Here is a 23,481-nt window from a genome sequence, read left to right as displayed (position 1 = left end):
GCTCTCGATGCCCACCCGCCCCACTCACCTTCTGTCTGCTTCTTCTCCCAATGAAGCACCGTGTTAAACCATTCCGCTTGCCAGTCTGAGGTGGAAACCTATCACCACCCTTAATTTGCAAATAGTCACAGCTTTATAAGCCTCACGACATGCGTGTCCCAGCTGGTATCACACAAGCTGCTGCCGTGGATCACCTGAGTCTGAATTAGTTTGTATGTGTTACTGTTAATATTCATCTTGTGGTTTTTGCTCAGCCTCCAAAACTGGCAAGCTCAGATCGGAATATGATCTTCAGTCTCTGATCACTGAAAAATTTTCAAGGTGCATCTTTCTAGGCTATCTAGATCGATATACAGTCTCAACTGCTAATGGTATGCATATTTATTGATGGATAATTTGTGCATGCTATAGGACGCTCCCTGAGGTTGGGGGCGAAACCTGCAGAGTTCATTCCTGCGTGTTCCATGCCTACGGTAGCAGCAGGCACCGAGGGGGGCTCAGTAAATGTCTGCTTCCGTGATTGAATGATACCCAGGTTAACAGATAAATGCACAACAGATAGAGGTTTTAAAGAGGTTTGCAAAGAGAAAAATGTTCCAGCATTTTCTCCCTGCTCTCAGTGGCCCATCTGGTTCTCCCCTGTCATATATAAGAAGGCTTCCAAAAGATAATTGACAGAACTATCTCTTAATGCCGTTTTTCACAAACTTGTTAAAGCCCCCTCATAGGTCCAAGAGTCGAGAACTCGCTTTTCAGCTTCGGTGTGAATCGTCCGTCAATTCAGTAACTGTTTTAGTGTGTCCTTATTCCAGTGTTGATGGCCATGCAGACTAGTCCAAGTACAAAGTCCATGCTGTCCCCAAGGGAGTCCCCTCTGGTTGGACATCCAACCACTAATCGGTATATTTTGAAGTCTGTCCTCAACAAGCCCTAAACCCACCTGCCCACAGAGCCAACATTTCACTGGCTGATGCGCGGAATCCAAGCTCTCTGCCGACCCAGACGTCTCACTGGAAGGGAACCTGGGGCTGGTTGGACGTGACTCATTATTAGTGATTTTGAAGCTATGTGGACATGATTTTTTTTAAGTTAACATTGGTGACATCTCTTTTTGCATTTTCAACACTGTCCCTGATGGAGGGTCCAGAATTCATTTAGCGCCACCTCTCACCACACTGAAATCCTGGAAACCCCACTGGGAAGCTGCATCGTTGTTGAAAATGCCCTCTGCTCACATGTAGATATGGAAGCTTGGCCGTGGCCCTCTTTGCTACGTGACAACATTCTTGCTTTGCCGGTGAGCTGGAATGGTAGCCCACTCGCATTCCAAGACTTTTTACACAGCAAGGTTGACGGATGGGCAGCTTCTCTCAGGGAAAAGAGAAAAACAAACTGACCTCTTCCAAAGTGGCATGGCATGAACTTGACGTATGAACAAGGGGCAGGCCACAGAGGCTGTGTGTCAAAAGAAATGATCCCAAAGTAACTGAAAATAAAAGTCATCTTGCTTCCAAACAAAACCAAAAAAAGTTTTTCAACCTGATCACTTTATTTAATCCTTATAGTGGCTGATATTTATGTAGTGCTTTCTTGGGCCCAGGCAATGTTCTACGTTGCTCTAATTACTTTGTCAATTTATGGACACCTTCTAGCAATCCTATCAGGTAAGGACTATTGGCTCCGTTTTGCCGATGGGGAGACTAAAGCCCAGGGAAGTTAGGGAACTAGCCCAAGGTCACATAGATAATCAGTGCAAAGCCAAGATTTGAACCCAAGCTACCTGGCTCCATCGTTCCTCGCTTCAACCCCTTGACAGCCGTGCCAACAGCAGAATGAGTACAAGAGACTCTCCTTTCAACCCTTGGTGTTTGCAGCTCATGTCCGATGCACAGCAAGTAGCTTTTTGTCGTGTTTAAGAATTGGAGAGGGGTTTTTAAACCACATAAGGAATGAAGGCTTTCCTAAAAACATTGCAGACGGTCCCTGCAGTACAAACAAGATCTGTTGCTAAGTGTGTTTTAACATCAGATGTGTAGAAGGCAGAACATGTGCACATAGTTTCCTTTTAGCCTTACTCTAGTGTAAGAAAGGAGCTACATCGAGCTGCTAGCCACAAGGTCAGCAGTTCAAACCCACCAGCCACTCCTCAGGAGAAAGATGAGGCTTTCTACTCCCATAAAGAGTTACAGTTTCAGGAACCCACGGGGACATTTCTTCCCTGCCCTATAGGGTCAATAAGAATCAGAATTGACTCAGTGGCACTGAGTTTGGTTTTTGTTTTTTTACAATGCAAGAACAGAACCCTGGTAGAGTACGTTTTGGAATGCTGACAGCAACATTGGTGGTTCAAGACCACCATCAGTTCTACAGTAGAGAGATGAAGCTTCCAGAGAAATTGACCAAGCCTCAGAAACCCCATAGAGGGGAGAGGCATAACAGGTTGGGCTCCTCACCACAAGGTCAGCGATTTGAAACCCCCATTGCTCAAGGGAGAAAGATGAGGCTGTCTACTCCCATAGAGTTACAATCTGGGGAATCCACAGGGGGCAGTCCTACCCTGAGGCACAACACTTTCTCAGGGATTTGAAAGCTACACGTGCAGCAAGTGAAGATGTTGTAAGGAAGAAGTTGTTAGGTGTCAGGGTCAGTTCAGTCATTTCAAAGTGGGGACAAATTTACTTCGCATCGAAGAACAAATAGGAGTTGCCCATATGTCAGACATGCCTAATCCAGGGCTTCCTGCCTGTTTATATGGTAACAACCTATTTTCTTCTCTCTTATTTCCAAATTATATTTCAGGGAAATGGGCTATATTGTAAAGTAGGATTGTATGTTTTTTTACTTTGCTTGCTCGTCACGCAGCAGTAAAGTGCATCCTGTTGCCACATTATGTGTGTTTATTTAGGGCATAGACTTTGTAAGTGCTTTCATGGATTCATTCAGCAGTGATCTGAGGCCAATCTGAGTACCACACTAGGTCTCTGGGCAGCATAAAAACAGCCCAAACCACTGCCATCAAGTCGATTCCGACTCAACGCAACTTTATCCAGAGTTTCTGAGACTGTAACTCTATGTGTAAAGACAGCCTCCTTAGGCTTTCTCCAAGTGACTGGTGGATTTTAGCTGGCAACACCTCCTGGGCCCTGACCCTATATTGATATCTAGGGAAGGAGGGATTCAACAGGAACCAGACTCTGCTCATTCCAGGATTCCTGGGAAGTTGACAGGGAAAAAAAAATGCAGTTGACATAGAGTAGACTTGGATTCACGGCCATCCCATAATGTCCAAGTAGAACTGTTTTCTTTGGGCTTTTAAGGACTGATTTTATTTTCAAAAGTAGACCACCAGACCTTTCTTCTGAGCGCTTCTGGGTGGACTCAGCTCTGTCTTTGAGTTAACCCTTGCACCACTGGTGCTTCCGACCGTGTGATTTCCTTCTTGGTTCTTGCTTTTAGATCCAGGCATGTACTCGTTCTGACTTGCACGTGTCCACTTCACTGGCACCCCAATGCTGCTGCCCAATCTTGCTCAGGGCTTTCCGGCTCTCCGTGTGGGCAGCTTTGTCACTCTGACTGCGTTTCCTTGTTTTCTTGCCCTTGCCCCCCTTGTCACCTGCCTCTGCCATCTCCCACCCGTATCCAAAGCTTGACTTCCAGATCCCTTTCCCCATGGACCTGGAGGACCCTGGAACAAGTTTTCACTTCCCTGAGCCTGTTTCTTCATTTGTAAAATCGAGATTATGTATGATTTACCCCAGAGGGATTTATGGGAATTCAATGTAGGTAAAGCGTTTAACACAGAGATACACTGAAATCAATTATTTACTTCTATTATTTTTTTATTCCCCATGGTCTCTCAAGGAGCCCTCGTGGCCTAGTGGGTTACAAGTTGCCCTGTAAACCATGAGCTTAGCAGTTTGAAACTACCAGTGGCTCCTCAGGAGAAAGATGAGGCTTTCTAGTCTCATAAAGAGTGACAGGCTCAGAAACCCACTGGGGCAGTTCTGCTCCCTCCTATGGGTCATTACGAGTCAGAATTGACTTGATGGCAGTGAGTTTCATTTTGGTATGGCCCCTAAATTTCAAATTACTTATTCCCCAGTGAAAAGCAATCTTCCCTTCTAATTCTCTGTGTATGTTTGCCCTTCTATGCCTCGCATTGTGTCGTGTTATGTATAGAAATCTTGCAACATCCTTGTTTGACCATGAATGAGATCCCCGAAGCCAGGCACCACTATATGTAAATAGAGCCCCAAACATGCTTAACACAATGCACATATGTTGTCAATAAAATTATCAATATTTTTGTGATACATAGACGAGGGTGATTGATTGTTATTTTGGGATCTGTTTGGGTTCCAGGTGCCAAAGGTGAACAAGGATTCTCAGGAGATGATGGGGAACCAGGATACCGGGGTGAGCCAGGAGACCCCGGCCCACCAGGTCTCCCTGGCATAACCGTCGGAGGTGAAGGTAATATGGATTCATAGTATCAAATCTAAGATCAAAGGTACATGTGCTCAGCTCTAAATGGGAACAGCTGAACCATGATGGGTACATAGATTTTATTTGTTTCTTTAAAAATATTAATTTATCAGTGATTGGGAGTTAATGCATATCTCATTCCATAGTTCAATCACATCAAGCAGTATCATACAGTTGCTACCACTGTATGTGTTTTCCAAACATTCTTTTTCTTCCTGGACTTCTTGACATAGTCCCCCTTTTACCACACCATCATCGCCCCTCACTGTAAACCCCCCACCCCCAACCCTTACTCTACCTCCTGTCCCTGTACATTCATCAGTCCTGGGGTTCATGTACCAAAAGACAGAAAGACATATAAAATAACTTCCTCATAGCTTAGACTGACCAAATTCTAATCCATCTTAAATATACTTTGGGAAGGGGTGGGGAATCTGCACCGAACCCCTGTACATATGGCAGTGCCTCTCTGCCTGGCTGACGCTGCTGGCACGTAGCTAGCATCATCCCAGGAATTGTTTGGAAGCGCCTAGGGAACTCTCGAAGGGCACCCACATTTAGGCCATGATTTGGGAGCAAGAAGGGGTGCTTTCTAAAGTTAAGAAATGAAGATGAACCAGGCAATGAGAAGCCATCTCTTGATTTACTGATGGGGTTGTAAGATTCTCTAGTTCTGTTGCTGGTCTCCGATGAACAAGAATACAAAAGTAGTTGGTAAATATCAGAAGCTGTTTGGAGGGACTAACACCGGTGGTTGCTCTTGGATTTGCAGATGAGAAGAGAGGCTTAACAGGAGAAATGGGGCCCAAAGGCTTCATAGGAGAACCGGGCACCAACGCACAGTTCGCCGGACCACCAGGAACTGATGGAAAGCCAGGGCTCCAAGGACCCCCAGGACCGCCTGGGCGACCTGGACCAGATGGTAAGTGAATGGAAACCTGAAGGGAGGGGTGCGTTTCAGGGTAGAGATAAAGAAGCTTAACATCAGCTGAATTTCCACTGGGGTTTTTCTGCTCAATAGTTCCGTGAGCTAATCCAGCAGGCCAGTGGGTGTTGATACTGTATCCTGTGAAATCAAAGCAGATGACCTTTATTCATAGAAGGGCAAACTCTTGCAACCCTTGTGAGTATCAACAAGTGTCGGTGACCATAGGCCATCATCGAAACATCTCGCCAAGGCCGTAGATGGAGCTGGAAACTGAGAAGAGCTGTCCCCTTGAGGGTGATAAAGTCCACACACCTTGCACCGTGGGGACCGGCAGCTTTAACTTCTTCTCTGAATTGCAAGCTGTTTTCAACGGACCTGATCTTCCTTCTCAGCGTCCTCAGAGGAGAGCTCCATCTAGGCAGGTGATGAAGAGAGAATGCACTCTCTGAGAAGTAGCAGCAGACATAGAACTCTGAAAGTCTCCAGACAAGCATCATGCTCTGGCCTCAGTTGCTGCCCCCCTGAGGGCATCATGACTCATAAACAACAGCACTGCCTTTGAGTCCATTATGACTCATAGCGACCCTATTTGGGTTTCTGAGGTTCTGAATCGTGATGAGAGCAGGCAGCCTGATCTTTCTCTTACAGAACAGCTGGTGGGTTTGAACCTCCAGCCTTGGGATTAGCAGTCACTAATCGTAGTATAAAATGTTTCCAGGTTACACTGTTAACAGTGGCTCATTTTCGGTCGAGAGAGCTTGATTTGAGGGGTCCGGGGAAAGCGCAATACATCTTTGAGCTTGCCTCCAAAGACTGTTCTCGGAAACATCCGGATTTCAAGAGTGATGTCATCTCAGATCTCCTCATGGGAACATTCCAGCCCCTTGAGAGAGCTCTCCCCAAGGAGTTTCTGGGTGAAAACAGGAGCATGCATTCTCTCTCTCTGTTTGACATTGGCCACAATTGAGCAGGATTCTTGGTATTTTCAGTACTTTTTAAAATTCGAAATTCTCTGACATCACCCCTGATCATCCGCTGGAACTTCCCATCTTATGGAAGGAAAGAGCAGCGTGTGTTCTGGTCGACAGTGTTTGATGTCACTTACAGATTCAATTCCAGCGAGTGTTCACACTGCAGCTGCTTCGGGAAGACGCCCCCCGTTTGTCATCTCTCACAGTGAAATGGTTGGTGGTGCCAGAAGCCCGTCCCCACATCCTTCTTCCACTAGAGCAGTGCTTCTCAACCTTCCTGATGCCACCACCCTACAATACAGTTCCTCAAGTTGTGGTCACCACCCGCCCCCACCAACCATACGATTATTTTCATTGCTACTTTATCACTGCGATTTTGCTACTGTTGTGAATCGGGCAACTCGTGACCCACAGGTTGAGAACCGCTGCACTAGCGGGATCAGATCAGCGCTCATCTAGTTCGCATTCCACAGGACAGGCTTTAAGGTGAAACGGTTCCAACCCGATTTCCTTTCAACTAGGAAAAACTCCCAAGTCCCGCGTGCTAATGAAAACCATGTTTGGTGCAGCAAATACATGCATTTCCCAAGTGGTGTGAGCAGCCTTATCTTTCATATTTTTATTATCTTGGAGGCAATATTTATAACTGTAACATCGGTGATAAAAAGCAAAGTTTCTAGAAACATCATGTTTCCTCATCGAAAATTGTATCTGTTGAGTCATTCTTTTTGGCACTAGAACACCTTCCATTAAAAACAAAAGGCCTACAAACATGCATCTCAGAGGACTGATATTGAAGACTAACTTTGCCTTCGTTGCTGTGGTTACATTCTGGTTTGATTGAGGTGCCTGCCATGGTGCTTTGTTGTTGTTTTGTTTTGTTTTGTTTTATTTAACCTATGTTTTACTGCCATGAGTCCAATGCAAGCAAATTAGCTTCTCTCCGATACATGCGGCAGACTGGTGAGGAAATCTGTAGAACGGATGGCAAGTTATCAGCTGAAATTTTAAAAAACAGCTAACTTAAGTTCCCAGTCAATCTAGATCGAAATCCTGCAAGACCTAATGCTTCCTGTTTATTGAAAACAGTCTTTCAACGGAGAAGCAGCCAACCAGCGTGGCCTTTTTGACATCATGGTGGAGGGTCATAGTTGAATATTAATGACCTCGGCTCTCGCAGAGGTCTTCAACTTTCCCCTGGAGTTTCATTTGTCGCATTCTTTCCTTGTCTGCTGCATTTTATCCTGTTTTATGTGTTGCCACTGATGAAACCGGCATTTTCCGCTTGCCGTGTTTGCCTCAGAGGCAAGCCTGGAAGTCACTGCCCTTTCAGGGTGAAATAACTGCTGACTGCTGGTGCCCGCGCCAGTAACTGAATCCAGTACCGCAGCAGCTCCGTGCCATTCTCGATTCAGTCCAAAAGAAAATTAATAGTAACAATCACATCTGCGCTTCAAATGGCCACTATCTTCTTTGTGAAGATCAAGCTAAAAATTGAAAACCATGTTAAACGTGTTGAGAGATGCATCGCTATCTTATGAGATTGGTTTGAGACTAATAGTGTATCTAATAGAGGGGAAACAACCTAGCAAGAGGGAAGATGCTGTCTTCAGGGGCCACTGTGGGCCTTTTTTATGTATGAGATTTTACTAGCTGACTTCAGAGCTCCTCAGAACTGTTCCCTATTATCCCTTGATAGGGACCCCACAGTCTCTCGTACTTACCGCCACGCATCTGAGGCCTGCGCTATCCATGCGCACGGAGACGATCAGTGTGACACATGGTCTTCCAAACAGCTCCAACACTGTGTGTTCAAAACTGAACTCTGATCTTGTATGCTGGTGCACGGCAGAAAGCGGCATAGCTAATTGTGTTCGTCTGGTACTTTAGAGAAACAAATCCACAAAAATTCATGTATAAGAGTTTTATGTAAAGGTTGAATACACATCAAGAAAATACCCTAACCCCGTGCTGTCCAAGCCCACAAGTCCAATTTTAACCCATTAACCCATATGTCCAACACTAGACCACAAAGTCCTCCATCTCACAAAACCGACACAATGCCAACTGCAGGAGGAAAGCCGAGTCAGTGACTGTGTAAGCATCTCAGCACTGGCAGGGGTCTCCACATGGCTGCTCCAGCAGCCAGGGCTGCATCGGGGTAGGTCCATGCGGCTCCTCCTCAGGGATGTCTTGCAGGAAGTCAGCCTTGCCAGCTGAAGCTGGAAACTGCTAAGGCAGCTGCACCCTGGTCCGACCATCAGAAAGCAAGAGACCTGAGAACTAGAAAGGTGAGGCTCACCGAGCCATTTATCCCTCCGCCCTTCAATTCACCCACATGTGTTTATCGGCCAGGTTGGCACAGTTAACTAACTCACCCATCTAGGGATAAATCCCAGAAAAAGGAATTCGCTGTTTCAATCTCTTTCTTTTTGGGGGGACTCAAGCACACGTCAGAGGTAGTCAAGGAAGCCAACTGTTTAGCAGATCCACAAAGCCTGCGGTCAACCTGTGAAACTTTTTCTCGAAAGGAAAGATTTTTAATCTCTGGATTTTGATGGGAAAAGTCAATTCTCTCAGCGCTTACAGCTCGTGTTAACTCCGGAAGCTATGACCACAATGGGGTCTACGTTGCTTTCTTTAAAGGTCCTCGGGGATGCAATGGAAATCCACGGGTCGTTGGTCTTGTATTTGGGGATGCTTAACAGAAAACCTTCCTGCCTTCAGTGACGAGAGGCTGGGACTCTCCGAGGTCAGCTAATTGTCTTTTTCTTATCTCTTTCTTCTTTAGGTTTCCTGTTTGGGCTTAAAGGAAGACCAGGCATGGAGGGCCACCCAGGCCCTTCCGGTGTCCCTGGGATTCGAGGAGCGAAAGGATGGAAAGGTCAGGAAAGACCGGGGAAACTGAGGAGGAAAGGTGGGGAAACATCACAGCCTCTCTAAGGCTGGCGCAATTCCGAGAGATTACATCGAGACCCCTTTTTCGCTTATTTTGAAATAAAATTGACCCTGCCCTTCTCGACTACTTTCTCTCGTGGCTATGACACAAAAATAGATGAAGCATGAAATCAGCTTGGTTGTGTGAGTGCCCAGCCCCCAGTGTGATGAGGCGGCAGCCAGTCCATCCCAGCAGTGAGTGTGTCTGCCTTTCAGACACAACGCCACCCGAAGGGCACCTTCCCACCACCCCCGCCACCTGAAGCCATCTTTTCAGAAAAGGTTGAACTCAGTGGTACCTGCTCCCACCGTGGCCTCCGCTGAGTGCGCCCGCCCCATCCAGGATAATTTATTAAGACCCAGAGTCAGATCCTGGCTGACCTGTCGGACGTGTGTGGGAAGGGGTGCATGCATTCGGTACCCCACTGGGAATGCAAGCCACTTGGGTGCAGACAGCCCCATGTATGAGCTATGTAACTTGCCCCTACCTGCCGTGACCTCTGCCCTGGAGGAGCTTACCCCTACCAAGAGCATGATGTTCCCTGGACTCCCCGAGTTCAGCCATTGACAAGACAGAAGAGAGGTGTGGGCATTTCTCCCACACAACTTGGGTGCCACCCTTTGGCCAATGGCTGCCTGCCTCCAAGTCCATGGCTCCTGCCGGGCCTCATCCCACCCCTTCCGGGCTCCTGACTGGAAGCCCTGGGCACTGTTAGGCTAGTCTCTCTCCTCCCCCCTTGCCACTCGTATCATGGAATTTCTGAGGTGCGTTGCTAAGTCCCTAGATTCTGCCCACGCCCCTGCCTGCCCTCTCGAGGGTTAAGTATCATCGGTACCCGTCGGGATAGAATTGCGTTTCCGGAAGTGGCCATGAATGGTGTCCTAGGGTCACTCACTGTCAGCCTCACTGCCCACACCTAAGAGATAGGCATAGTGGTCTCTGCTGTCGGATTTTTCAATAGCTGACTGACGGGGAATATGTAAATGGCTTTTCTCGGTAGATGTTTATCCAGATTGTCTCTGCCTCAGCCCGCCCCTCCCCCCAGGCCCGTTTGTGTCACATGTTCTCCTTCTCCCTCGATTTGCAGGTGACGCCGGCGACTGTGCATGTGGTGGCCAGTTTACACAAGGGCTCCCAGGGCTGCCAGGATCCAAAGGTTTCCCAGGGATCAACGGAGAGCCAGGGAGGAAAGGGGAGCCAGGCGATCCGGGCCACCATGGCATTCCTGGCTTCCCGGGTTTCAAGGTCAGAGAACAGGGGGCCTCTCATGGACCAGTTTTATCCCAAAGCTGCTAAAACTTTACTACATGCCTTACGAAAAGGCCACGTGAGGTGGATCTTTCTCCGGCAGGCGCTAACTGATGAGTGATCTCAGAGCAAACTTCAGCTGTGGGCTTAGGAATTGTAGACCTTGTTTTTTTAAGAGGAAGACTGAAAGAATATTACCATCTCTATCATTGTACTTACTCAACGACAGAGATTTTTCTTTTTGCTAAGCATCATGAGGACAAGTTAGTTCTGTTTTGCAAGGCAGTGGGGAGCCACTGGCTGGGCGGCTGGGGCAGAAGGGATCCTGCTCTGGTGCCTCCTGTCTGGCCCAAGAGCTTTGTAGATGCGAATGAGGTCCGAAGGGTCTCACTGCTCCGTGCCCTGCGATTTCTCAGCACACAACTAGGACCATCAAGCGAAAGATCATAGGTTATCTTATCTCATTTGTTTTTCATTTGATCTACAAGTTTCCAAAGACCCCCTATCCAAAGCAAAGCTGTCTACACACTTAAAAATTTCTCAAAAATTCGGGGGGTGTGGTGTGGTGTGTACACAACAAGAATTACAAACTAATGACAAAACCAGCGGGGTTGTAGCTGGTTCAAAAACTGCCTGAATATTTTCTCAAAGCCTGCTGAGCCCCACTGGGTACCTGCGATGTCTAAAATCCTCCATGTACACCTGCTTCCCCTCGCTGCACGTCACACACGCCCAGGGCAGTTTTACTCACACACCCCAGCCTCCTGTCTGGCAGCCCCGCAGCGGGAACTCCAGAGAGCTCTTTCTGTATATTTGCCCTGACAGAACGGGGCTCAGTGCTTCAAGTGTGGGAGTCAATCAAGAACTAAATGCCATCCACCCATCCATTTACCCAACACATAATGCCCTAGCCCTCTGCTTGGGAGGCACTGACCTCGATCCTGAAAGAAGGTGTCAACCTTTTCAGCAAAGAGCTAAGTCAAGACATCAGAGCTCTGTGGCATGTCTTGGGACATGAAAAGTCCCCATAGTCTTGAAAATAACTTCCACCAACGTAGCCCAGCCACAAACCAGCGCATCAAAGCATGATCCTCAGTAGCATCGGGTAATAGTGTGCCCGTATTAGCCTGCTCATTTCTGCTTGTCAGAAGAGCTGCAATAGGTTCACAGCCTACAGTTAGAGTGCCTATATCGTCAACACATCTCTGCAGGATTTCTTTTCCCCAACTTCCACCTCACGCTGGCAGTGAGGTTTGCTGTTCTCGGTACAGAATGACCACCAGTGTGTGTGCTTTAGACTGCCTTGCCTGGGTTTCACCTGCTTACATTCTTAGCGATTGTGATTCATAGTGAGCAGCCTGTGTTCTGAGATGAATACTTCTCACTCTTGAGTAAGAAGGTGGCTCCCTGGGGCCTTTGTTATAAATGCAGGTTCGGGTCCAGTTGGCCAGGAGTACAGGCTGACACTCTGTCTCTCGCCTGTGCCCAGGGGGTGCTGGGCAAGCTAGCTCATGGATCTGACAGGAGTAGCCTGGCTCCTGGTTTGCGCTCCCAATATGGCGGCCACCTACCGCCCACGCAACCAGTTCCGTTTCATTTTGATTTCATTAAAACTACAAATTATTTAAAATCTAGCTCCTCAGACCCATTATCCTCATGCCCAGGGGCTCAGTGGACACATGTGGCTAGTTGTTAGTGTATTGCACTCCAGTGGTGAGTGTTGGTCATCTACAGCTGAAGGTAGGGCATCGCAAAAAGGAGATCTTTCCAGCACTGCACAAGGTCCTGTGGATAGTGCTGGGCTAGAGGACAGACAACTGCATGCAAGTTGTAGTTAAAGATCACTCTCTCCTTCCCTCTCAGTTACTCAGATGTGTGTCACCGGGTGAAGGAGGAAGAAAACAATTCTGTTGTTGTTTCCACAGGGCGCTCCTGGTAACATTGGACTTCCTGGGCCCAAAGGAATAAAGGGAGATTCTAGAACAATTACCACCAAAGGTTAGTTCTTTTATGGATCAGCAATTCTTGAATCATTTAACCTGTTTGTAATCAATAGTCAGTAAGCTTGTGCGTTAGATCAATGCTTCTAGGAAAACCATATTGATCTGTGACAGTACCAGCAGAACGCTCTCTAATCCCCCCACCCCCTTGTATGAATAGATTAACACTGCACATCTCTTTCCAGGTGACAGGGGACAACCAGGTGTCCCAGGTGTGCCTGGAATAAAAGGTGATGACGGTATCTCTGGGCATGACGGGCTCGATGGATTTCCAGGTCTGCCAGGCCCTCCTGTGAGTAGCCACGGACTGTGGGATTCTCTCAGCTGTCTCGTGCTGATCTGATTCATGTTCTGTAAGCACTTGAGGAGGAAGATGATGTAGGCATCGGTGTGCACTCTCACTCCTGCAACAAACACTCAAGCTAGATGTTATGCACACAAGCCACCAAGTTAATTCTGCACCACTGCGACCCTGTAGGATGGAAGGGAATTGCCTAGTTCACAGAGCCTATGAACCTTGTCCCTCCTTCCCAGCTTCGAACTCTGACACAGTCCTCTCTCTCATTTCTAATGTGGGGGCTGCTCTGCCTTTCTCCAGTGTCTGCGTGAAAGGCTGCCTTCCTTTGGGCAACTTATTATCCCTGGGGAACAGTAGTGATGCTACCCAGGCCAGATCACGATGATCATGAGAAAACATGCTCCTGCCCTTACGTTTCCAAATCTACACCTTGCCATACAGAATTCTTTCTGGGGATAGAGGGTCACATCGGTGCCAGAGAGATAGTGGCTAGGACAGAGAAAAAGAAACAAATATTCAGATACATACAAGTGTGTGTGCCTGTCAGCACTCTCGTCTGTGCTAGTGCGCATAACTGTTACAAGGGCTGACGTTGGTTTATGTGACTGGGTTAGACCATGTCTGTGAGGTCCCACGGAGCTCTCCAGCTTTCTCAATCTCGGCGCGTTCCTTTATCGAGAACAGAGAATGCAGGGAAAGAGGACAGGAAATGGGGAGAGATGATGATGTGTGGTATTGGTGAATATTTGAGAGTAACCCCCTTTTTTCCACAGGGTGATGGCATCAAAGGACCCCAAGGGGATGCAGGTTATCAGGGAGAGAATGGCATGAAGGGAATTCAAGGAGAAATGGGCCCCCCAGGGTTAGGCTTGCCAGGCCTAAAAGGTGAACGTGGTTTTCCGGGAGACATTGGAATTCCTGGACCATCAGGCTTCCCCGGCCCTCCTGGGACCCCAGGCAGTCCAGGAGAAATAGGTATGCTGGACTCCAACAAAGCCATTTTTTTTCTTTCCCTAAGCCACTAGATGCTGTATAGTGATTGAATATCCTCTATTCTACTTTGACAATATATACATATATACATTTCCCAAAGGGGTTAGACCAAATTATTGTGGTTACTGCCTCAGTTTTCAACACACACACACAGATGATCGATCAGTCAACTACAGTGTTTCCCATGCCTATCACCAGCCTCCTCTCACAACTAAACTTTAGTCCACCTCTCTTTCCCCTGCTTCCGCTTTGGGGGTGATGATAAAGAGAAGGTAAGGAGCGCTGGTGCCATTGTGGCTGTGTGTTGCGCTGCCAGCCGCAAGGTGAGCAGTTTGAAACCCCCAGTTGCTCTGCGGGAGAGGGCGAGACTCGACTCCTGTAAAGAGTTGCCGTGTTGGAAACCCACAGGGGCAGCTCTACCCTGTCCTGTGAGGTCACCAGGAGTCAGGATTGACTCCATGGCTGTGAGTTTGGTTTGGGGAACATAACATTCGGAATGGCCTTCTGACTCCCTGCCAGTACTCAGCCTTCCCAACATATCCAACACACGCGCCCATGCACGCGCATATGCACACACACACACGTTCTCAGACACATGCATATCCACAGATAAGTGAGTGACTTTCAGTTGTTCCCCTGTTGCTTTGCTCACTATGCTGTCTTTCTCCCAGATTGTGATACAGATGTGAAAAGACCCATTGGAGGCACCGGACAGGGCGCCATCTTTCCAGGTACCGTAATGAAAACCGGGTGGCTTTAGAACTCTTTACAGCCTTGGTTGATAAAATATGTGACTCATCAGCATCTGCCTGCTCAGCCGCTGCAGGGTGCCCGGGGCTGCAGTCAGAACTCTCAATGCGTCTGCGTAAAGCGTGGAGCTGGTTCCCCATGTGTATTGGCTTAGAATCAAAGGCAGGCATAATGAAACATGGTGCTGTAGGAATGCACCCACCGCCCGAACGCACATCTGTGCTGACCTGGAAGATTGCTAAGAAGTCAAGAAGAGATCAAGATTATACTCATTTCTCTGCTATATGCTCACTGCTCACTTACCAACCTGGCCAGGTTCCAAAGACCAGGTTGGTATGCAGAACTGACATTGTGCAAGGCAGAGGAGGCCTGAGGCCGAGCCGTGGACTCGTGTGGTTCCAGCACCACCACTGTGCTCTGGACCCCAGTGCCCTGCAGTTGGACTGGCACTCAAGTGGATGATTTGGTTTACTCTAAGTCACTTCTGACAACAATATTCTTTTGAAGGGGCCCTGGTGGCATAGCAGGTAAGTGGTGGACAGGCTAACCATAAGGTAGCAGTTCAAACCCACCAGCCACTCTGAAGATAAAAGATGAGGCTGTCTGCTCCTGTAAAGATTTGCAGCCTCAGAAGCCCCTATACAGGGTCACGATGAGTCGAAATCAACTAGATTCCCAGACTGAAGATAAGAACAAAAAAAGAAGCTGCTGGCAAAGTGTGAAATCTCTGAGCAGGTCTGCGTCCCACAGGGCTATGGGGTAATGATTCCGAAACTATTTTAGAAAAAATGTCTAATTTCAGTTTAGACGTGGGAAATGTACAAGATAACAATTTGGTACATTTGGGACCAGAAAGAAAGTGTTCAAAAGTGATAGGGACCTAGCTGAAGCAAGTGGAAGTCAAATTGAATGGGGCTTTCCACTGGCCACAGCTAGGACATATCAAAATGCGTAAGAGTAATGAATTATGACTTAATAAGAATCCATGCGCTCACTTGAACCAATAAGGGTTGTAAAGAAATTGTGATCATATAACATATTCTCAGAGCCCGAGTTCTTGAACGTGAAATAGTCCTAAGTTAGACAAGATCCAACAGTCACCCACGCCAATGGAGAGCTAACAACAGATGGGAGGAAGATGCCAAGACTGGCGGACCATAAACCAGTGTTACAAGGTTTATCCGCATGAGTGTTGGAAGGATTTGCTACATGTACGTTGAAGAGGCAGATTAAGAAGTCAAGGGTCGGGGTCAAAGGAGGATATGGAATTTAGACACAAAGTGAGGGGAGGCCCTGGAGCTCCTTGGATCAATCAGCTGAAGATAGAAGTACCTAAGTGGAAGGGTATTGGGGTGCGGGTAGGCGGGGAGGTGGGAAGGGGAGTTACTAAAGGAGCAAGGATGAGAAGAAAGGAGGGAGATGAGAATACAGAGGAAGCATTCAATACTGGAAACAGGCAGTATTCCAAGCATTTTATCTCATATCGAGGACCTCTGCTGGCATAGCTCTTGGCAGCTAACGGAGAGATTGGTGGTTGGATCCCACCAACTGCTCCCAGAGCAAAAGATCCAGAAGTCGGCTTCCTAGACACTGGCATTATCACGTGCAATCCATCTGTCGCGGCTCATAACCACCCCACAGCACGGAGGAGAACTGCCCATCGGGTGTTCCAGGCTGTAATCTTAACCAGAGCAGATGACCACTGCTCGTTTCTCCCACAGAGCGGCTGGTCGGTTTGAACTGTTGGCCCTTTGGTTAGCAGGCCAGCCTTCTTCTCTGTGTTCCCAGGGCTCCTTTCTGTACAGACCGGTGTTGGAGACCCTGTGGGGTAGTTCCACTCCGTCCTGTAAGGCCAGTAAGGAGTGAGAATCAAATTAAAGCAAATGGCTTTACGATTTGAGTTTGACCGGTTCATCGGGGCTGAATCAATGGACTCCAACAAAGCCATTGTGAGGCTGGCTGGCTGGGCACTCAGCAACTGGTAGCTGTTTGAAGATTTTGCAAATTCCAACCTTCAACTTTTAGCTAGTTCTCACTGGGGAGACCCTGCTCCCATGAAGACCTCATTCCAAATGCGCTATAAGACCTCGTCGTCATACCTCAAACCAGACATGAGTTTGGTCACAAAGCCAAACCTCCCTTTTGGTTGAAATGAAACCGCAGAGAATGAATTCTTGCTCACTGAAAGCCAGGAGGACTCGAAGCACTTACTAATGAAGATCAACAACTGCAGCCTCCAGTGTGGATTTCAACTCCACGTAAAGGAAACCAGCATCCTGACAACTGTCCCAATAGATGGTATCATGACACACGGAGAAGCCCGTGGCAGTTGCCAAGGATTTGATCTTGCTGAGATCCAGTCAATGTTCACGGAAGCAGCAACCAAGAGATCAACACACATGTTGCATCAGGTACATCTGCTGCACAAACTCTCGTTAAAAGCGTTGAAGAGCAGGGACGCCGCTTGGAGGACTACGGTGTGCCTGGCCCAAGTCACGGTATTTCCCTTAGCGTGTGGAAGTGGGACCACGAAGAAGGAAAACTGAAGAAGCTCTGAGCTTTCGGTGCTGGTGCTCGTGGAGAATGTGCAAAGTTCCACGGACTGCCAAAATGAGGGACATCTCTCTCTGGGAAGCAGGACGGCCAGAATACTCCATGGAAGCAAGGAGGGGAAGACTTCATCTCCTGTACTTTGAACAAGTGACCAAGAGAAACCAGCCACTGGAAAAGGACATCCAGCTAGGTAAACTCACCGGAAACGAGGAAGGCCCCTAATGAGCTGGACTGACGAGTGGCTTCAACAATGGGCTCAGGCACAGCAGGCAGGACCCGCCCCTGCCCGTGCTATCGCCGTGTGCCCTTCTGTGGTGCCTGCGTCTCTGTGAGGCAGAACTGACTTGATGGCACCTAGCGAAAGCAGCAGCCGATGTGCCGGTGCTGGTTCAGTGGTTTAACTTACCGAAAGTCTATTGTTCTTATGTTCTAGCTGCCAGTTACAATAGACTACAGTGATCTTTAAAAATGAAGCATCTAAATGTTTTCCTCCTGAACAATTAAGAAATAAGTGTCTGTTCCTGCGAGCCAAGTTAAATGAATGTTTTCCTAGTGGCTTATGACTTGAACCAATGAAGACACTACTACCGCATATGATACAATATTAAAGTGTTATTCTAATTGCGGTTTTTTCTCTAGGAATAAATTTAAAGGTAGCATCACCTGTCCCCCCCCCCCAAAAAAAAAATCAAACCTCAAACTAAAAGCGATCGCGGAGTGGCTACTACGTTTGCATAGGCGCATGTAGACCGTTGTGCGTTTGTGCTCTTAAACATTTTTGCTTTTGTAGACTTCTCTCTGTTGTTGTTGTGTGCCACTAAGTCAGTTCCACCTCATAGTGACCCTGTGTACAACAGACAGAAAACACCCCCTACTCCTGCACCATCCTCAAAATTGGTGATGTATTTGAGACAATTGTTGCAGCTAGTGTGTCCGTCTTTCTTGCCATAGGTCTTCCTCTTGTTCTCTGGCCCTCTGCTTTACCAAGCGTGGTGTGCCTTTTCAAGGGCTGGTCAATCCTGATGGCAAAAGTATGTGAAACAAAGTCTCACCAACTTTGCTTCCAGAGAGCATTCTGGCTCTACTTCTTCCAAGACAGACTTGCTTGTTCTTTTGGCCGTCCAGAGCAGTTTGACTTCCTCGCCAGCACCATGATTCAGATGCATCTGCTCATCTTCAGTCTTCTTTATTCCTTGTCCAACTTATATATGGATGTGAGGCGATTTAAAATACTATGACATGGGCTGGGCGCACCTTGGTCCTCAGAGTAACACCCTTGCTTTTCAATACTCCAGAGCGGTCTTGTGCAGCAGACGTGCTTAATGCAGCTCAACTTGACTGCTACTTCCATAAGCTTTGGGTTGTGGATCCAACCAGATGAAATCCTTGACAACTACATTCTTCATTTATCATAATGTTACCTTTTGGTCCCGTTTTGAAGATTTGGGTTTTCCCTATATCAAGTTGTCAGTCATATAGCTGTACACACATGGGTTCTCTGTGTGGCTTAGATATACCTGTATACCAAGATTGTCTTTTATGAGTATTGACATAAAGACACATGAATTAAAATATTATAAGTATAAAATTTGAATTGCTTCCTCTCATTTTAAAAGAAGTCATGACCCCTTAATTGTATTGTGGCCTTGGCACTGTGCCGGAGAGAAATTAGCTCTGACTGTGCCTTTCCAGACCATTTGGGAACCATAACCCCCAGTCTAGAGTGAGCAAGTCAGGCTCTATTCCCATAGCACCAACAACCTATTCAAATGTGCAGTCTTTTGGTAGCAAGGAGTTGATGAGCCTTAGAGGAGAAAGCTTTGTTGAGTGGCCCCCCAGTGTGGACTCAGTTCAGCTTCTCAGGCAGACAGACAAAAGGTATCTCAAAAAACGCTGTGCTTGCACAGGGCTTTTCTGAAACAAAAGTCAGCTAACAGCAGACCCCTGCTTAAACCCTAGAAAGCTCTCGGCCATCCCAAGCAGAAATGGCTGCAGTCCTAGTTTAATTTTGAAGTGTTCAAAGCAGCTAATACTGTGCTTCAGTCTAAAGGCATTCAAAGTCATGGAGTTCGAGAAGCCAGAGGGTTTCTTTTTAAGGTATAAGCACCCTCCATCCAAGTGATGGGCATTGCCAGACAAAGGCCCAAGGCTCATGCTGACTCATTGGAGAGGGCCCATATTATTCAGGGTGTGCCGAGGCCACTGCCCTGAACGAGGGAACGAACCATTTGTGACCATAGCACTAGCTTTTATTGCCCTGTGCTTCAAAAATTTGCATTTTATATTAAGATTCTCATTTCATTGTACCAGGAAATTAAGGTCTTATTTACATCAGAACCAAAATTAATTAAATCATTAAATTATCTGATCATAAAACAGTAGCTTGTGTGCATGGTTGGTGGCTCTGAATGGAGCAATACACAAAGCATGAGACTCACTTCTGTCCTCTCTCTTCCCAGGTTGTATTGGAGGGCCCAAGGGATCACCAGGCTTGCCGGGACCACAAGGCCCCACAGGTAATAATACTCTCCATTGACTTCCGGAGCACTTCCAACCTTCTCATTCATGCTTCAGTTTTCTTTGCTTTTTTTCCAATAAATCAGTTTACTGGGGACTCTCACAGCCATGCATCAGTTGTATCACATGCTTCATTTTTCTTTTAGCGAGAACAGCTATTCACATCTTTATTGATTTTTTTAAATGTTAACAATTTAATTGACATATAATTCACATATAAGACAATTCAACGATGCAAACATGTGGAAAAGAGTTGTGCAATCATGGCCACAGTCAATTTTAGGACATTTTCTTCTTTCTGTTGTTCACCGTTATTAAGTTCCCATTTTCCCAAACCTCCCTTGCCATAACCCTAAGAAAGGATTGATCCAGTTACTGTCTCTATAGATTTGTCTTTCCTTGATTTCATTCATATATATATATATATATATATATATATACACACACACATATATACATATGTGTACATATATATAACAGCAATAACAGAACAAAGTGAAACAGAAAACTTCACTAGAAAAAAGGCAGAAATGGTAAGGAGTTAAATTTTAACCTAACTACCTCTGCTTTAGTCTGCCTTGCAATGCACCCTGTTTAATAGCAATGCTACCACGCCCCAGGTCGATTGATTCCCAGCGGTTTAATCCATGTGGGGACCCTGCAAATGGATTATGGACTTTCACTGTCACCCATAGTCTTCAGCAAAGTAGGTGCTCAGGGTTTAAGCTCCATTACCTACCATTGTCTCCTAGGGTCTTGGATTTTATTTACAACCCTTGGCTCACACAGGCTGGTGTGCATCTTCCATGTGGACATAGCTGGCTCCTCACTGAGCTGGCTTCTTGTTTTAAGACCAGCCTTTAAGACTCCAGATGCCATTCTTTCTGACAGCCATGCGCCATCTGGTTTCTTTACCATGCTTTGCAGCAACACCCACATCTTCAGTGACCTCTTCGGTTTCATTTTTCTTTTTCCCTTATGTTGTTCATAGGTCCTCTGCCCCAATGTATTCCTTCCTAGACTCTGTGCTGCTCTGTCATGTTGGCATGCTACCTTAACGATTACGTTTCTATAGGCAGAACACTTTGATTCATTGCTAGTTAAAAACGTATGAGGTAATTGGCACGTAGTTAAATCCCAGGCGACCAAGAAAACAACTATTTCTCATCAATAGTACAAAATGTAGAAGGCACACGCATACTCACAGAGACATAGCACCTAACTACCTTATGGTAACAATGAAGCCTCCTCTTTCAGCTTAGAAAGAGATCTTATTATTGTTATGTGTTTCTTCTTTTTGTTAAATGTCCCCCCATGTCCTTGGATATACAAATAGGGGAAGAACCTACAGGGGATTTCTTTGGGGTTTTTTGGTTGTTGTTATTTTTGTTGCTTGGGTTTGTCTGTTTTTAACTTTTTGTTGTGAATTGGGTGAAGATTTACAGAGCAGATCAGTTTTCCATTCAAGAATTCATACATGTTTTGTTTCAAGTCATTGATCGCCATCCCCATAATGCAACTGCACTAAACCCACGTCCTCTCTGCTTCTCTTTACCAGTCTTCCTTCTTTTCTGACCCTGCTCTTGTCCTTGTGCAAACGCTGCCTTTTGGATCTCAAATCTTTGATTATTCTTCGGTGTGCACACCTCACTAGTCTGATGGTTCCCCTCAGAAAGCTGACTATTCCTTGGTTGAAAATTGAGCCAGGATTCCTTGGTGTTCTGCTTCAGAAGAAAAGGTCAATAAATAAGGCTAGGATGTTCTCTCTCTCCATCGAGGAGGAGGTGGGCTTCGGTCACTGGCGCGTACTGATGACCCCAAAGACAACACTCATGACAACAGTAAGGGTTCTCTCCCCGAGCCCCGTGTCTGGGGTGGCTCCTAGCTGCTCGCTTTGTAGCATGGCACTTCCCACATAGACGGACCTGAGAGGCCACTTTTGGATCCTTCTCCCAGTGGTTCCGGGGTTTCCATGGTGGCAAATGAGGAGCAGGCATCACGAAGCGGAAGGCGCGTCCAGGCATGCCCTTTAAGTTCCGTGCGTGTGCTTTTGTGAGACTCATCATTTTCTGTCAGTGAGCCAAGAAAAGTTAATACTCCGACTAGAGTTCATTGTGGTTCTGCTCAAAGAAAATTCCCTTTTGAGTTCTCCGCTTGGCTGATTGTGAGCGGGCAACGAAAAGTGTCTTGACACCCCACGAATGACACCGCTCAGATCATTCAGCGTGGAGCCAAAACAACAAGCAAGAGTCAAAAACTCTGCACTGAAATCCTAGGGATCCCTTTCTCTCTCTGGAACATACTCTCCTGGCCCATGAAACAAGAGTCGCAGTGGTGTTGCAGACTCACTATATCATCAGTCTATTTGAAGTCCTTACTACTTCCAATCGTCAGACGTGGGCCAGGTGCCACTATGTAAGCCAACAAAGGCTAAGCCAGCAGCGTCAGCTACAGGGTGGTGGAAATGACCCTGAGAACTGGAGAAGTCCTTCATTGTCTTGTTACTGGGATAGTATATCAACGTATTCTTGCATGAACCTTGAACCGTAATGGCATCTTCTGAGGCACGGTTCCAGATTTGGGAGCAATAAAGACAAAATGCAGAATGCTTTTTCCCCATGAAAGAGAGCTCAATATTCCTTGTGTTGTCATCTGAGAAGGGAACAAGTCTCTTGATTCCATGACCCACAGTAATGTAGTCTCATGTATCTTTGACAAAGTTTGCCCATCATCGCTTCTCGGTCTTGTGGCTAAGATCAAGTGTAGTATCTGTTCCTATTGGTTTAATATCTGATACACTCTATCAGCGGACAATATATTAAATGTATTTTTGTAAGTAGGAGGTCGACTAGCAGCTTGCTCCATCCGCTCTAAGCATCAAGCTGGTATTGCAGTCCCTCCAGGAACGGTGCACCCCCTCAGGGGGTATGTAAATAAAAGTCTGTCCATCAGTGGGTTCCACCATGGCTCCTAGCATGCAGCAGTCCTCAAACTAGGAGATGCTTCTTGCAGGACTCAGCAAAGACCATAAAGACTGAAGTGGGATCGTTTTCAACAGGAACTCGAGACTCAAAATATACATAAATGGGGGGTTCGGGGAAAGGATTAGGTAAACAAATGTTGGTGACATGAAGCTTAATGAGATCAAAAGTTTAAAAAAACCACTTTGTCTAGTATAGACTATAATTTAGTTTTAGGCTCATTGCACATTTGAATAATCTCTTTCTAGACTACTACTTCCAGGCTAATAGCTAGTCAATAATGTGATTATTCAAATGTGCAATGATCTTCAAACAACATTCCTTGGATGTTAGGAAAATGTAAGCCACTCTTTCTGCCTCTTTTATTTCAAAATTATTCTGCTCACAGATCTTGAACATAAAGATTTTGCTTCTTGCTGAGCACTGATATGGATAGTAAACAGGCAGCTCAAACTCTGAATATGGTTAGTGTAATCTAAAGGTGGCAATTTAGTCAACAACTCCCACCAGACGCTATGGTTTTATGGTTACAGAAGAAATCCTTGAACCCTGGGGAGGCTCAGATTTTTCACATTTCCTAAGATTTGCACTGTTTAGAAACACGAACTTCCCTACCGTCTGTTGCTGTTGGGAACCACTGCTTGAAGCAAATGACTAACACCCGCAGCTGCTAACTGAAAGAACCTAGCCCTAGAGGCACCTCGAAAGACAAGCCGGAAGCTCAGTTGCCCCAAACGCAGCCGTCAGGATAGTTGTACTCTGACCCACATGGGAGCGCCAGGCGTCTGGCTCTGCTCAGTGTCGATTCACTTTGGTTGT

At 46.6% G+C, this 23,481-nt stretch overlaps 1 protein-coding gene and 1 non-coding gene across 2 annotated transcripts in view; both read left to right on the top strand.

The window, feature by feature from the left end:
* COL4A2 (collagen type IV alpha 2 chain) overlaps positions 1-23,481 on the top strand; it is a 224,879-nt gene that overhangs the window by 158,239 nt on the left and 43,159 nt on the right. The window contains exons 19-27 of the mRNA XM_075563428.1: positions 4,363-4,473; positions 5,258-5,407; positions 9,176-9,268; positions 10,410-10,567; positions 12,496-12,568; positions 12,756-12,862; positions 13,642-13,843; positions 14,533-14,592; positions 19,624-19,680. Coding sequence (XP_075419543.1) covers positions 4,363-4,473; positions 5,258-5,407; positions 9,176-9,268; positions 10,410-10,567; positions 12,496-12,568; positions 12,756-12,862; positions 13,642-13,843; positions 14,533-14,592; positions 19,624-19,680 — 1,011 coding nt within the window. The remainder of the gene's footprint in view (positions 1-4,362; positions 4,474-5,257; positions 5,408-9,175; positions 9,269-10,409; positions 10,568-12,495; positions 12,569-12,755; positions 12,863-13,641; positions 13,844-14,532; positions 14,593-19,623; positions 19,681-23,481) is intronic.
* Positions 22,412-22,600, top strand: LOC142461862 (U2 spliceosomal RNA). Its single transcript, XR_012787042.1, has one exon. It is a non-coding gene; the product is annotated as a U2 spliceosomal RNA (small nuclear RNA).

This window comes from Tenrec ecaudatus, chromosome 11 (assembly GCF_050624435.1).
Source record: "Tenrec ecaudatus isolate mTenEca1 chromosome 11, mTenEca1.hap1, whole genome shotgun sequence".
Taxonomy (NCBI): Eukaryota; Metazoa; Chordata; class Mammalia; order Afrosoricida; family Tenrecidae; genus Tenrec; species Tenrec ecaudatus.
The sequence above is the reverse complement of the archived record's forward strand: the minus strand, read 5'-3'. Positions and strand labels throughout refer to the sequence as shown.